The 17,175-nt window shown below is 39.4% G+C and overlaps 1 protein-coding gene across 1 annotated transcript; it reads right to left on the bottom strand.

The window, feature by feature from the left end:
* Window positions 1-14,939: 14,939 nt before the first annotated feature.
* mis12 (MIS12 kinetochore complex component) lies at window positions 14,940-16,319 on the bottom strand. The gene is made up of 2 exons (XM_079340189.1): window positions 15,790-16,319; window positions 14,940-15,242 (listed from the first exon to the last, which is right to left on the bottom strand). The coding sequence occupies exons 1-2, from the start codon at window positions 16,237-16,239 to the stop codon at window positions 14,973-14,975; spliced, it is 720 nt and encodes a 239-aa protein (XP_079196315.1). The 5' UTR covers window positions 16,240-16,319; the 3' UTR covers window positions 14,940-14,972.
* Window positions 16,320-17,175: the final 856 nt, after the last annotated feature.

Here is a 17,175-nt window from a genome sequence, read left to right as displayed (position 1 = left end):
CATGTCAGGCCCTACTTTATTGAAGCTGATAATTAACCCATTGAGATCAAGTTTTATTTTAATGAAGGCAGCACAATTGTCTTATGTGTCAAATAACCTTCTGTTATAATGTCATACTGCTGTTTTCCAGTTTGCAAGTCATATAAATAAATAAAACCTGGCAAGTCACCATCACTTTATTTGTCCCAGAGCAATCAACAGCTAAAATACAATAAAGAAGGAAAGTCATAAGGAAAATTGGGCAAAAACAGATAGCAACCAGTTAGTTACCATTACACAACAGAGAATGTAAGAATTCATCCACATATATGTCAAAATGTGTGAGGGAGCTGATGATAATGGTGATTTGCCTTTTAGTGTTACATAATAATTGAGAAAATTATTAAAAGACTTGACTCTGTAGAAACAACTAATTTGACAGCCCATAGCTGTAATGAAAAAAAGGCTAATGTTGACATTCAGTCACCTCATAAACAAGATTTAAAAAAACAACAACAACACAGACAGATATAACGCGCCACGAAAGGTAAAGAAAAACATAGCCTATCTGAAACCTATTCTCTACTTTCAGAAATCTGAACTGAGCCCCCTTCTAGGGAATAGGGAATTAATGCAACCTCGTGAAATGTTGAAGCTATCTTGTGTTTTCAATCCCTAAACCAGGAACTGAAATATTTTCTAACACATAGTGCATTCAAACCTGCAGAAACATCCTGACAAACTCCCAATATTTTCAGGAGGAGCTGCATGTGTGAACAGTCCGATCTTTAACTCTGACATTACCTGGAGTCTCCTGCTAGCCCCGTATAGAAGACTCTGTTTCTTGGTCCGTCATTTCTGCGTTGGTTGTCTCAGGAGAACCCTTCAGCAGCCCTCCTGAAATTCTCCAAACATTCTCAGGAGTGCATATGTGAAAACAACTAAAGAGCACAGCAAATATCATAACTTAATGTGACTTTAGCCACTTCCTGGCTAACTGGGAAGCTGGTAAATGCTAACAGGATTTGTTCTCTAATGGAAACCAAAAGGTTTTCAATAAATGTGTTTCAACTTGAAATAGATTGCACAAAGTCGCTTTTAATTTTCAAGTTTGTTTCAGTTATTCTATCAGCAAGTTCTAATTACTAAATGATAAAATGAAAGGAGCTTCCCACATAGAAAAGAGCTGCTGTACACAAATGGCGAGTGATTAACGTTGCAGTATTTCAAACTTCCCAAATTTAGTTTACATACAAATTTGGTTTAGCGCCAAGTAAAAAACATTTGGACCGAAAAAATAAATATCCAAAATATTTGAAGTCTACACATAAATTGGATAATATATGCTGGCCCTTGATCTCTCTCTATGCACACTCTCTCCCACACACTTTTTCTTCTGACAGGGAGTAGGCAGGACCATAGCTAATCCAGAGAACAGGCAGTTTAAGTGTGTCTCTGCTATAATCTCATTAATCTGTCCATTCATACCCTCTCCTCTCCTCACAAATCTGTTTGAATGTTTATGTGTGTGTATGTGTGTGTGTGTGTGTGTGTGTGTGTGTGTGTGTGTGTGTGTGTGTGTGTGTGTGTGCGTGTGTGCGTGTGTGTGTGTGTGTGTGCCTGTGTATGAGTGTGTGAGAGAGAGTTTGCTTGGAAGAGGGTGACAAGGCGAGAATAAAAGAGCCTCTGACCCTCTTTTTGTCCACACACTGGTCACCTGTCACACACTCTCATGCAAATTCACACATATGCTGCACCATTCTAAACGCTGTTGAAACTAGGACACCTTTTTCATGTCCAATAACAGAATATGTCTCAGACTGATTCACAGCTTCACAGATCTAAGTCTTGCGATGGACGTTTGTTGAACATGGCTCACAGTTTCTACCACTATCATTTCCTGTCATTTTTCTGAGAAAGGTACAAAAGGCATTAGTTGTTGTTGTTGTTTTTTTTTTAAATATTTTATTGAATTTCGAATAACAGAACAAAATAAGGAACCAGTCAACACAAGATCCATCCAATCAAATATACAGATTGCAATAAAAGAGACAAAAACAACAATCAGCGCACATGGTCATCACATACCAACACATGGGTTACATTATTATCTATACTTTTTCCATTTCCTTCCCTGGTAACAAGATACAAATCAAGCATCAGTATCATTACATAGCTTATCGTTTACTTGTAAAAACAAAGGAAGAGCACCCCTTTTGTAGCAGACCAAGAAGGTCATCAGAAAGATAACTAAGAAATGGTTGCCAAATTTGATAAAAAAAAACCTTATCATTCCCCTTCAAGGAGACATTGAGGTGTTCCATGGGGAAAACTTGGAAAGTCTCTTTGTACCATTGAGTAACCGAGGGAGGCTTCTCCTTTATCCACTGTAAAAGAACACAGCGCCTTGCTAAGAGCAGAAATTTTTCCAGTAAGGTCAGCTGTGCAGCGGTCAAAGGTAACTGCCTCATAGGGATATTCAAAAGGAATAGGCCCGGATCTGTCTTTATTGTTTTGAGTAGTATTGAACTAAGTTCTTTTGCAACATTCGACAAGAATCTAGATATTAAAGGACACAACCAAAAACAATGATAGTAAGTTCCCACCTCTTTTTTACATTTGATGCATATGGCAGAGACCCGGGGATTAATCTTGTTCAAGAGGTAAGGGGTGCACTGAAGTCTATGTAATATCCTATACTGATTTTCTCTCAATCTGTTACACAAAAATAATTTCTTTGCAGATTCAAAAGCGTCACACCAACTCGATCCCGAGATCTTTTTCCCACAGTTCTTTAGCTCTGGTGACTCTGACACTGTCACAAGAGAATAATTTACCATAAAAAAGAGAAATAAACTTTTTGTTAAGTGCACATAAGCTAAAATCTAATAGAAAGCTTTCAATCGGATGTTTAATTGGTCGATCCAGTGGGAGTGAGCATAAGGACTTCACAAAATGCCTGGCCTGAAGAAAACCAAAAAATTGGGAGTGTGGGATCCTGTATTTAATTTGAAGTTGTGAGAATGACATGACATTCCCATTGTAAAATAAGTCAGCATTAGTTGTTGTTTATTCAGGAACAATCCATCCTCAGTGTGGATGCCAGGAAAGAGAGATTTTTTTCTGTTTGTATTTTAATGAATTACTCGCCCAATTCAATTCATGCAATATAAACATCCCTGTGACATTTTGGCTTTAATCTGAATGTCCCAGGGGCGTAATGGAGTGACCAAGTGCTCCCGTGAAGTACTGTCTTCAGAGGTATAACTGAAGCGTTACATGGGCAAGTCGGGATCAGCAGAGCCAGCAAGAGAGCACAGTGCGTGCATGTCTGACTGTGCGTCTGTGTGGAGCGCCTGCTGTGCCATCTTTTCTCCTTCCACATCGCCATAAGGCAGTGTAAATAATGAACTATACACCAATACAGATTTTGTGGCCCTTTTCAGACTGCAATTCCAGTACAGAGCTGTAAAAGAGCTCCACTGCCATTACATATTAAAACATTCCTATTAAAAACGTTGAATAGAAAGGTGTTTGGACATGCACTGGAATGATTCTTGTGTTTATTAATCCTGGTGGCACCAATGTGGACATCAACAGAGTGAGTGTAACGGTTATCTGCTGCTGTGATTCCTCATTTCCTCTGTTTTTCTCTATAATACAAATTGTTGTTTGGTTCCGATAATAATGTTATTTTTATTATTTAAACTCTTTACAATTGTTTTGTTTATGTGTTAGATGCTGGTTTCTAAAGTTTTCTTTCTTTCTAAAAAAACATGAATTGGGTTAGCTACTAAAGTAATTATGTTTTGCATTATTGACATCCCATAATTAGAATTACACAGTAATGATAAGGAGTTATCTCAAACTACGACTGTTCATTTGCACTATATAACAATCAGTACAAAACACAACTGTGTCACAAATTAAAAAGTTAAAAAGTTAGGAAATTGAAGATTCAAAGGGGTCTTGCAGAAGTCTTAAAGTCTTGAAGAGTATTACATTTATCTTAAGACATTCTGCAAATTCCCTGTTTTACTGAGGTCTGACACTGTCGTTTAAATTCTACTTCTTTCTATTCTACTAACTCTAAATTCAAGCAAAAAATGTGTCGCGAATCATTTCTTAAGGTTAATTGATTTCTTAAAAACTAACTCTTGGTATTTTCACACATGCACAAAACTTCCTTATTTTATTTTTTAAATGAGTTGCATGTTTGAACACGTGTAGCATTATTTAGCAAAATTGGTTGGGGTAAACAACAACATGCACGTAGTGAAACTACTTCTTTATAATGTTTTAATGTCCTTTGCCAATGTGTATAGCATTGTGGGCAAAAGGGAAACATGTTCATCAAAGAATAAGATTCTTTTGCTTTATCCAATATTTTTATGTCATGTTCTGCCTATCAAGACCACTACTCTCTGTCTGACAGCGAAAGTCTCCAGACTGCAAGGTGTATTTGTGAATTGAGGGGTAGCCTGCATGTACATTTGTAAGATATTTTCAAGAATTTATGCTTTTGTCATCACCTACTTAATGATTTGTAATTGTAGTTACCACACAAAAGAACTCACTAACTTCACTGCTAGCTCCGCTCTGCATTACTTCTCTCTTGTACTTGTGTTTCATTTTGTCACCAGGTTATATCCCCACACAGCATCACTGACTAGTGTATTTTGGGGGCTCAATCTTGTGGGAAAACAGAGATTTCTCTCCCATCCATGCTCTATTGTTGAATTTGAACAAACAAAGTGACCACAGCAGCCCGAGTCAGACAATGACAGACAGCTTATTCAGCTACTTCATCTGTCGCAGCTCCCCGGGGACCATGCTCTGATCTTTCCCAGAGCTCCATTTCTCTCTTTCTCCCCCTTTTTTCCTCTTTTCCTGATTGTCTCTACCTCCGGACTCAGTTAATATCTGCAAAACCTGAGTCTATTAAATCAATCTTTGCTTTTCATGTTTGTGTTTTGTTGGAATGAAATCAGACTTTTTTGGATGTAGCTGAAAGTCAACATTTAAAGTAGAATCAATTCCTCAGTTCTCAGCTGAGTATTAGTTAGAGCATTGTTTTTGTTTTTATTTTTGCTTTTTGTCATTGGTCCCTGGGGGGGACAAAGTCATTCCTTCAGATACACCAGCTCCCATCAGTGCCTTCTGGTCATTACTAGTGCATCGTGGGAACAGCTTGGAGAGGACAATGATTGGCTAGAACAATAAAGCTGGGGGGCAACATAAAGGACACGCCCACTGGATGATGGGAAAGATCAGCGGACGAAGCAGATGTTGCCACAGAGGACACAGGAGAGAGAGAGAGAGAGAGAGAGAGAGAGAGAGAGAGAGAGAGAGAGAGAGAGAGAGAGAGAGAGCATGTGTCTTTCTGTCTTCTTCTGATTTGTCATGTAGTGTTTCGTTTCTGTGTCTACTCTGCACTTTTTGAAGCCTTTGTTTGTGTATGATTTGAAATATGTCTGCGATTAAAGATTAAAACATTTGGTCCATTCATAATTTGTCTTTTTACATCAGTTCTTGTGTGCTGGAATGATGGTTCTTCGAGTCATCTTAAAACTTAAAGCAATTTTATTCTACATGTGAAAAATGTACATGATCACACATTCCTTCACTGCTGGCAGCCTACTATTATAGAAAGTGTCAAGCTGGCCATCAGAAACTAATCTAATTACTAACACACATCCACACATCAAGTTCTTTGCCTTAGGAAGTAATTTGGGGAATCCGTTGGCTGGGTATCAACCCACCTATTTGGTTAGAATATGGTCCAAGCAACCTAATAGGACGTTTCACAACTTCCAAAACAGTTTACTTACACACTGTATCTATATATTTTGGGCAGAAGAGAAGAGTAGCAATATGACATGAGATTGAGATGAGATCAAAAATTAACTCTACAAGAGCCTCTGCTCCTATTTGTACATTATACTACATGTTTCTTGTTAAAAAGGACTTAAATCTGAAATCTAACACAAGCATCTAAAGAGTTTATCATGGCTCTTATCCGTCATCTGTAGAATAGCGAGTGTGCTGCCTTCCTTTCTGTTTTCAGATTTGGATCTTTCCTTTTTTATTTTTATTTTTTTAAGATTTATTTTTGGCCATTATTATAGAGAGGAAAGTGGATAGAGGCGGAAATCAGGGAGAGAGATGTGGGAAATGAGCCACAGGCCGGACACGAACCCGGGCCGCCCGCACGAGGAATGAGCCTCAATACATGGGCCGCGCGCTACCGCTGTGCCACCAGCGCGCCCTAGATTTTACCTTTAATTGAACAACATCTTGTGTTCTGAACTTTTCTGTGTCCAACTACTTGTTGTGTTGTTTCCATCTCTGGCTGTAGCTGTAACAATGACCTGCTCACTAGATTTTACCTTCACATACTATTTCTGTACTGTGGCTGCAGTTATTGCAGCCACAGTACAGATTAAATGCATTAAAGAAGAATGGTTGTAGCTATAGAAGTCATAACAGAGTAAAGAGCAGAAAACATAAAGAGTTGATAGTGAAACAAGTTAAGAAAACTGATCAGAAAATACCCACTGAAAATATCTGGAATTTGTGCAGAAAAACCCGAACTTGAAACTGAAAATGATTTGCATAACATAGATCTCCAATGTCCTCTTTTGTTTATCGTTTTACCAATAAAATATGTCACAACGCACCTCAAAGAGAAGCTCAGATGGTGAGACATGATGCTTCAATTAACATAACTTGCGAGCCCAAATTCAGAGCCAATTTGAAACTCAAAATTTGGATGAAAGCTCACACCTAAAGAAGGGTTTCTGGGTTTCCTCTATGACTCAACAGGTAGTCTGTTCATAAGCATACACTGTTCTTTCAAATGTGTGCATTCATGGTGGCTTTACAAATAAGACAACACATTCACAAAACAGCTCAAGTTCATTCATCCCATGGAGATAAAAAGAGGGGGGAAGCTAATGAGAACAAGTCTCCTTGTGTTTGCTGGTGATGTCACGAAGGAACAGCCCTCACTTTAAATAAATCCAAATTGAGACATCACTGGGTTGCCATATTTTAGCAGACAAAACTCTGGGTCGCTAGGTCTGATCCTCTGAGATGGGAGGTGTGGTTAAGATCTACTAAAGTGTGCTCTGGGATGTTTCTCTGATTAGGGCCTGTGTGTGTGTGTGTGTGTGTGTGTGTGTGTGTATGCTCTTTGTATTCATCTGTGTGGTGTGTATGTGTGGGAATGGACCCTGGTCTGACTTGTTGATTAATGGCCAGTGTGTGTATGTGTGAAAACGCTCCCGGTCCTGTTTCCATGCTAATGAGGAGCAGCAGATGGGTGAGAGGAAGTCTCACCAACAATGACCAAACACACCAGTGGTTGTACAACTTAGACAAAAACACACACACACACACACACACACACACACACACACACACACACACACACACACACACACACACACACACACACACACACACACACACACACACACACACACACACACAGAGAGAGAGAGAGAGAGAGAGAGAGACACACACCTGTTGGGCATGTTTACTTTCACCCAAATCCCCTCAGGTTATGACTGCTCTTTTTGTTAGATGTATCTTGTGTTTGACAATAACATTTTTTTTTTGTATTTGTGTGCCTTAAACTGTGTGTGTGTGTGTGTGTGTGTGTGTGTGTGTGTGTGTGTGTGTGTGTGTGTGTGTGTGTGTGTGTGTGTGTGTGCATGTGTGTTACATCCAGCCCTGCTTGGTGGTCCAACCTACTAGACAAATATAAACACTTCCCCCTGTAAGGACCGATAATGCTGCTGCCACTGATTAGAAACAAGTCAAGTGTGTATGTGTGAACATTACAGGAAACCAGACCTGTTTCCTGCCAAGAATCAGTTTATTTGTCAGTCTTTATTTATTTTGTTATTCTTAATCATTTCACTTTTTTTTTGTCATTCTAAGTCTTTCTTCCAAGAAACCAAAATCTGGCTAAAAAACTTTGTGCTATAAACAATCTGTCCAGCCCAGTTACCTGTGCAACATCAGGCAAGGTTGATAATAATGAAAGCAAAATCTGCCCACCTTAAATCCCAGCCAGTTTGGAATTATCCCTGTTTTAATCTTCACACAGAGAAAGCAAAGTATTGTTAAGACTGATAGTGTATGTATACTAAAAAACAGTAATGGTCCGTTGTCAAGGGGGAAACACACACAAACACACACAAAGTCTGCAGTACAGTCATTAAATACATATACACGCCTTTTGTGTTCGTGAATGTGTGCCTGATAGAGACTCCTGAGGAATGCTCTTAGTGATGTTGTATTAGCTGCGAACAGGAAATGAATTCCCAGAGGCAGGAAGTAAGTTTGTGGAGAGAGGAAGTGTTTGCCAGCATCCGCCCTCTGTCTGCTGATGGGGAAGGAAGGGGAAGAGTGAGTAGGGGAGTAACGGGTTGGGGGGTGAAGAATAACTGGATGGAGAATAGGAAGAAGAGAAAGAAAAAGCAATTGAAAGTGTTAGTAGGCATAAGGTTGAGCCAGATCAATTTAAATACATAAAATAAATAATTTGCAGATCACTCTAGTTAACCAACTTGTACCATTAGTTCTGTGTTTTGATATATAATCTGCACAGCCTGCAACATGTGCCATCTTGTCTTGAATTGCCCCCAGGGGATAAATAAAGTTGTTTGAATTTGAATCTTTAGAGACCTTATACTCAGGAAAAATCTGTCTAAAATCACATTCAACAGGGTGAAATGGCAGAAACCCATATAAATGCATCAAAGGTATAAGAGACGTGAAAATGATACAGCAGCACATTGAAGTTAAATAAATGAGATGCAATTAGCCTATTGAGGTGTCCATACACTTTTGGACGTGTTTTGTAGTTTTTGACACACTATTTGGTTGTCAGCTCAGTGCTAAAGAGGAGTTTGCTGCTTGTCTGGAGGTTTTGACCGTGTCAAACCAGCGCTGCAAGAGCCTCACACTTTTCAAAACTCCCAAGAGAGAGATTGTTTGAGTTGAAAGGTCAGTGGGCAGCATGTGTGTGTGTGAGCAGTCACAGTAAGTGGCTGAAATGTTTAGACCGGGAGCAACATACCCCCAACACGCACGCACGCATGCACGCACGCACACACACACACACACACACACACACACACACACACACACACACACACACACACACGCACACACACACTATGGCCACTCTTTGTCACCTTGTCTCTGTTATGTCACCATCACGGCCTCTTTGGACAAGAAAAGTTGGACTCTGACAGGATGGTGATGTTGTGTTTTACTGTAATCTCTGAAACAAAACTGTAAAAGATGATGAAAACTAAGGAATAAAACAGATGCTGAGTCATTTGGGTAAGCGGAAGAAAGTTTAATGTAGCGTGTGTGAGTGTGTGTTGAGATGGCACTCGATGGACAGATGGTCTTTTGTGACTCCTGACACCTGCCAGCTGCTGCTCGGCTCCTCTTCACCTCTTTCTCCTCCTGCCCTCACCTCCCCATCTCTTTTCTCGTCTTCTCTTCCTTGTTTCTGCTCTGTTGGTGCTGCCTCTCTTTTCATTTTGTCCCCAACTTTTATCTCCAAAAGAAGTACTTAAGATCAAAGAGTTGAACCAGGAGAAGGGAGGTGTGCTGTATATAGGACATCTGGGGCTCAGTAAGGGGTTGGCTGTATTTAGGTGTTCCAGACACATTTGTTTTCACAAGTACTAGTTTACAAATGATTTGTTTGACTGACAAAATATGAAAAATGTGTCCAATCCCAGAACAGCTATTTCCAAACGAATGTGGCTAAATCTTCAATGTTAAAAACTGTTTTTATGTCCTCATTAAGATGGTGTTTGTGTCAGCTGGAAATAGATGTTTCTATTGCTTCAAAGTGGAGCAACTTTGAAATGTTGGGCTGTTGCCGTTTTGTGGTGAGGAAAAGGGTTTTTGAAAAATGCTGAGGTTTGATCTATTTTTGGGCATCATGACTCACTGACAGTTTGTTTTTTCAAATTTCCTCTGTCAATAACAACAATGCCACCAAAACAGTGAAAGGGCAAGCAGGCTGACAATGCTTAAAGCTTCTGCCTGTCCTTCACTCACGCTTGCAGAGACATGAGTGTTTATGTTGCAGTCATGGCTTCACTTTATAAAGGTTAATTATTAGGGATATAAAGGTGAATCATTAGGAAAAAATAGATTCAAATGTCTCAAGGTTCGAATCCATGCTCTGAAAAATGAATTGCATATCATGAGGGTCAGCAGCTGCAGAGCAGAGGAGTTTGGTTGTAATACGCAGGCCGTGGAAGCATTTTTGCAAGAGGTGAGAAGATGACAGACAAGACAAAAACTGTGTGCATATATTGCAGGAAGACAGGGAATTACACAAATAGCACAACCAACATGATGCAGCATTTAATGGAAAATTGTGAGAGAATCGTATTGTGAATCGTATCGTGAGTTGAATGAATTCTTACATCCCTAGTCACTATTGGAGGTAACTAATAATTGCTAATAGTGTAGATAATACTCTATCTGCAACATACTCACATAGAAATCAATAATATCTCATTAAAGGTGTGTGGCTTACCTAAGGCCCAATTTCAGAAAAGATCCCCCCTAAAAGACAAGCATAATAGACAATCGATGGATGAATGGATTTAAATTGACAAAACAATCTGAATTATTGACTACATGTCATTAATCTTCCTGCACAATAACATTGGTGGATTTTTTTAACCAACAGTACCAGAGGCAGACTAATTTTGAGTGTACGTGTTTAGTGGTTGTATCAAATTTTAAAAAAAAAGGAACAAATCAGAACAAACATCTGAAAATAGCAAAAGTACAAGATGTTTTAAACTCAGAGTTTAAAAAGTGCTTAATGCGCTTGGACAGAAAAAGTGCCACAATGGTTTGGGGACACACTTTGGTGAGAGAAATCACTTAAACATTTCAGTGACAGAAAAGGAATACTTTTTTGTTTCAGTTTATTGCCAGTCAATTCACATGATTTCCTACAGTTGTTTAAAGCAATGGGATTTTCTTTCCTCCTACATCACAACATCTCACTGATCTGCAGTTGAAAAAAAAAATGCTTTAAATGTAAAGAGAGCCGCTACTTCTGTTGTGTGATTGTTTCCCTACTGGGTGACACGTGGGTTCAAAAAAGTCTTGAGTGACTTCCAGACTCGCTCACAGAGCCTGAGAAAACAATCCTGTCTGCCTGACCGTCACTCTCTCCTCTACATCTCTGTGTGGGATGTTCGGTCACAAAGGACAGCTGGCCGGCTTAGCATGGATGTATATCTGCCTCTGTGAAGGTATCTGAGGTTTGTGTGTGTGATCCTGAGGGGTCAGAGGTCAAGCTGTGGTTCACAGAGATCAATGCTGTTCTTCTCCCTACAGGAAGGGAGGGCACTGTCCATATGCTGTCTTCACTCACAGACAAGTACAGATTCACACGCTCACACGTCATACACACTGGTACAGTTGCAGAGTGCAGCAGTTAGAAATACTTTACAAGCTCTCACAAAACACACACACACACACACACTGGTGGTATGGTGAACTGTAAAAACATAGACAACTTTACAGCTCTGTATATTTCATGTACACTTTACTCTTTACTTTTAGAACAAATAAAAAGTGTGACTGAAAGCAGATGACAACACAACATCTGTGCACATGCATTTTGACTTCCGGGTCAAAGCCCGGCGTGGAAACTGGCGGAGTATGTGCATAACGCCTGGGTCAGAGTGGGTCCAAATGAGGTGGCTGTGCAGTAATAATATTGTCTAGTTGTGTTTGTCTGACTTCGACTAAATTCAACTAAGCACAATTTCAGTTTGATACTGTCTGACACAGATTCAATTCTACTAATTCTCACACATGCAATCCCACTGATAACAATACATTTTAAATGTGAACAACACATGCACAGATGCCAGGTCACAACAAAAATGTGGCCTTCAGTGCACATTAAGTCTGCCTATATTGCATTACAAAACTGAGCTTTAAAGCTGCCCTGTGGTGCATCTGACCACTAGGAGTGCTGTGCATCATGTTTATAAGTAGGTTTGTTACGATGCCCTCATATCTCTTTATATTGCAGAGGAAAAGAATTCCTTGAAGCTTGACTTTGACTAATGAGACTTTATTTTGATAAGATGAAGTTTAAATGAAAGTTTATTTTGTGGAAAACATATTACAGAACACCAGATGAAGTGCAAAGACCTTTAATATTAAATCAAAATATTAGCAACTCTTGTAACCTCAACATGGATAAAAAATGTTCTTGTCTTAATTGAGATAGGACAGTGAGTGGCAGAAACTGGGGAGTTAGGAATTATATGAGTGAAATGAGCCACGACTTGAACCCGAGCCACGCACGTTATATACAACACATGGGGCCTGCAAACTAACTGCTAGGATCGCGTCCCATCTGAACCTGATTATATTTCTATTGTAGCCAATAAAACGGCACAGACTGTATTATACCAGTCATAGTCTTTTGTAAAGACGTCTTAGTAAAACAACAATTGTATATCAGGAATCCCTGCTTGTTTGTCAATGTATTCCCCTCCCTAAAGACACAATTAATTAAGTGAGTTCATGAAGAAAACAAGTGATACCATGGGGCAGATCTGATTATTTGACAATTTTCTTTAGTCAATCTATGCATTTCAGAGTGATAATGACACAACACGTGCATGTTTTTTTATGTTTCAATTGCTTCAACTCTGACAGGCCTGTTTAGGACAACAGTGTGGACGTGAGGACCTGCTGTGAAATGAAGACATCTCGCTTCAACCTTCTGTCTCTCTTTTGTCTCCCTTCCCCACAAATACAAACACTTTCTCTCTTAAAACACACTGACGGACACAAGTCTGGGCTTCCCTTTTGCTTTTTTTCTCCAGATTATTTTTTTCTCTGACTGATGGAACAAGTATGCACTAAGTCTGCATGAGCAGTGGACATGCAGCTGTGCCCTCAGTGTTGGACAACAACTTTTAAAATCTTTAGAAGTACATGTAGACACACACAGACAAACATTAACATTTATTGTTCCTTCACACACATAGTAAAACTATAGACAGCTGTGTTCACATGCACACACCTTGTTACCAACACTGAGGAGGCTCTGAGCTGATGGCAAGATGTTATGAAGTTTTCAAGTCCAAGGAATAAATGATCCAGAGGAAATCGTGACTTTATCATGACATCAAATTATAATCTGCCATCTGAATGTTCCACTCTGCTTGGACTGAAAATTAGGCATATATTGTTCTTTTATTTTCTTTTTGATCAATACACAAACGATTAACGTCAAAAGTAAACAGATGACAAAATTAGACTTAGAGACAAAAGTAGTTTATGGACATTTATAGATATGTCAAACTAAGGTACTTATGACCACAGAAAGTTTTTCACCTGGTCACAATATTTTTTGAGTGATGCCTGTATATTAGAGGGATTTCTACGTAGTTAGAGTGTGGAAGATGATCACAATTGGAGCTTAGCTCACGCTGGCAAATTCAAACAGCGACGATTAAGTAGTACTCACACACCCTGCACCTGGACCGACACTTTGTCAAGTCACAACAGGCAGGTGGGACAGACAGACACACACACGCTGAAATAAATGTTTACAGTTTACATTGGACCAATTCTTATGTACTTTCAGTTGTGCTGGTAGGTGTCATTGTTAGGAATGTAAATCTGGGCCTGCTAACATCAACAGAAGCAATCACAGCTTTTGCAGGGTAAATAAAAAATAAATTAAGGCTTTGAGTCATGGATCATTTTACCCACCTGGTTTTTCCATCATCACAGGGCAATGAGAGTCATGCTCAATTATCATTCAGCGTAACACAAATGGATACCTTTTTTTTTTTTTTTTTTTTTATTAACACTGGCGCCCCCTGATGGTCTTTTGTTTGTATCTGTACAAAAGCCCCAAGAGAAGCTGAATTAAAGAGATAAACACAAAGGTAACAGAGGTTATACTGGACAGGAACTTCTCAGCAATACTTTCTGTACCATGATAAGACAATGTGGAGAGACTGCTTTCTACTGGAATAAAGCACAGACTGTCTATCCTTCATCTTACATCCAAAATTACATGAGAAGGCTTGAGAGCCGCATTTTGTGTCATCACAACTGATGTGTTATTGTTATGAAAGATATTTTTGTCCTCTCATTGTTTTAGAAAATCATGACTGTAAGCATGCAAGCAAATTTCCAGGAGCCGGACACCAAATCAGTTATGGTAATAAAAGATTACAAATGTTTTTTTTATTTTTGCCTGTGAGATTGTTCTTAACGTTTCTGTCTTTCTAAACATGACCTTTAGTCATTAACTAATGCATTGACTGTTTTGTGTTGTCAATTTTAGTTAATAAGCTTCCTAAATTCATACAAACCCCACATTGACTGAGTACAAACTAGTGCTAGTGCTCAAATATTTGTTTGAGATAATTGTTCATATAAGTAATAAACCACATATTTAAAAGAGCTACTGTCCATATTTTTAAACGTTTTTCAGCTCAAATATAATGTCCATACACTAATTTCTCTGCATAACACAAGAGTTCAGCATCATCACCAACTGCGTCAACATCTGTCTTTAACAGGTTTAACAGAAACTGAAGATAAAAAACATGATGGCAGAATGAAACACAGGACTGTATGTAAAACAGCATTAGTTAGAGCAAGGTCAACCTTTTAAACCAGAGACTGAGGGCATGTTTCAGCTCAGTGAAGTGTCAGTGGTTGACGATGGGGGGATAAGAGGGCCAGAGATCGCCCTCTGCTGGCAGTCAGTGCACCCTTCAAACTGAAGAGCCTAGGTAATAAGGAGATGTTTTCATGACATTAGCTTCCTTTTTGAGGCTGTGAAGTTGAGGGAAGAAGGTAGACAAACAAATACAAATTCATCATCTGCATTTATTACATACATTACATACAAAATATTTATTTTTTTGCATACTAAGCTCAATTCAATGAGGTGCCTTTTGACAGACCTCCCTGACGGCCTCCTGCAGTCTTTTAACGGACTCCATCACCATCTGGAAGCTCTCGTGGAAGCTGCCGTTACCTTCCTTCACCCAGGTCGCCTGGAGCTCTCTGACCCACATCAAGACCCCGTCGAGCTGCTTCTGCACCTCCTTCTGCTCCTCCAGCTCTGCCAGCAGTGCCCGTCTGGCACACACCTCTGCTTCGTAGGCACTCTGGAGGTCAGCAAGGTTCGACTCCAGCCTCAGCACCTCCTGGAAGCAGAACAACCAAAGTCAAATCACAGATTAAATAGTTCCCATCCTGTTCGTTACAAAACACGCAGATACTGTGTTGGAAGTTAAACATACATTGACGTTATTAGAAGTGTAGGAAAAACTGTCTCTTGACTTTAGTTCTATACACATAGGTCATGCTCAGGGAATGTCGACAGTGCTTTTGTTTAGAGCTGTGTCAGAAACTGCCTCTGATGCATGAATTAAGAGCCCTCCCATGCTCCAACATGGAGTCCATCTCTCCAGTGATCCAACATCATACCTCCTGGTAGGGCAACAGGTTTTCTTCATGTCGCTCATCAGTACTTTGTAGGAAAGCAGTTTTTAAATTTTCCAATTCCAGCCAGCATGTAACAAAACATCAATACAATGGTGCTTAGTATTAATGTGTTGACAATTTTTCATAAAAACAAATTGTTTCAAGAAACAACAATCTGGGTACTAACACCTCCTCTCGCATCATTTGTAAACAAGTAACATGACATATTGATGCAGTGTATGGAGATCTTTGTAGACCTGCACACACCTGTATGTGTTGGGGGTAGTCCTTGTGGGCCTGGTTCTTGTGGGCCTGGTTCTTGTGGGCCTGGTCCTCGGACAGCAGTACATTTGGTGGCACAGAGAGGCATCGCTCCAGCAGCAGTGTCTCCATCCTCTTAGAAAGTTGCTTGAATTGTTCATCGAGAAACTGTTGCAGTTTCCGGCTGCACTCCCTGGCCCGGGACCGGAGCACTTCCTCTGACCCGTCCGACTCTCCTCTGCTCAGCTGCCTCACACACACCTTTTCCACCACCGGTAAAATGTCGTACAGGCAGTCCTGGAAGGCACTGTAGACTCTCAGCATGCAGGTTTGCGGGGTGAAGCCGAAGAACTGAGTCTCATACAGTTTTAAAGTGGATGAGTAGAGACTATCCGAATCTTCATCGACTTCTTTGTTGGTATCCATGTCAGTTTCTTCACGGTTTTCCCGCGCCATGTCAAATCGTGACGTCAGGTCCTTCTTCTTCTTTAAGTGTTTTTTTTTTATTTATTTTTTTTTATCGCGGTTGGAATCCAGCTTGAGGGCGCATTACCGCCACCTACCGGACTGGAAGGTGGAGCAGCGCAATTGCAGGAGAAGAGGAAAAAAATATTTTTAAAACATTTATTTTTCTTATTTATATATATATATATATATATATATATATATATATATATATATATATATATATATATATATATATATATATATATATATATATATATATATATATATGTGGATATCTAAACATATCTTAAAGTCATTGAAATGATCTGACCGATATTATGTTCAGGGCCCAAAACAGAATAATGTGACACAAAGAAGCACCTCTGTTCAGCCTGGTGTTATAACAGCTTTTTCTGCTCAAGCAGTCCAAAGTTATAATCTATTTGCAGAGATAGTTTTACACTGTTAAGTAGAGATAATAATGCTGAGGTTAGTTGACAGTGTACATATATGTAGTTATAAACAAATTTAAAACAAAGTTGTGTGTCCCTCACATAGACTGTAAAAATGTCCCTCATCACATTATTTGCCTAATATAGCATGGCACTTCAAACCAACACATTTCTCTTGAAGAGAAAAAGAAAAGCCTTATCAAACTTTAATTATTTGTGCGCTTTAATCATTTATATAAACTATGGATGTCTATGGCAATGGCGGTAAAAGACGCAGACGGCAGTCCTTTTTAAGGAACAGCGTGTTGCTGGTTTTGTTTTTGCACCAACGTGAAAAATCCAAAAGATAAAGAATATCACTGGACCACTATGTTCCACTACCCCCAGCCCCCCCTCTGCTCAATTTTACAAGAAGTCCCTTTAAATTTTATTAGACGGCTGTCAAACAATGTTATTGTTTTATTGAGTACTTTCCTTTCTTATTCAATCGTAT

The sequence above is a fragment of the Symphodus melops genome (genome assembly GCF_947650265.1).
Source record: "Symphodus melops genome assembly, chromosome: 3".
Lineage (NCBI taxonomy): Eukaryota > Metazoa > Chordata > Actinopteri > Labriformes > Labridae > Symphodus > Symphodus melops.
The sequence above is the reverse complement of the archived record's forward strand: the minus strand, read 5'-3'. Positions and strand labels throughout refer to the sequence as shown.

Coding starts and splice junctions, on each gene's coding strand:
- mis12 (XM_079340189.1), bottom strand. CDS start 16,239: ATGGCGCGGGAAAACCGTGAAGAAACTGACATGGATACCAACAAAGAA. Junction 15,243..15,789: donor ACTACCCCCAACACATACAG/GTGTGTGCAGGT, acceptor TTCTGCTTCCAG/GAGGTGCTGAGGCTGGAGTC.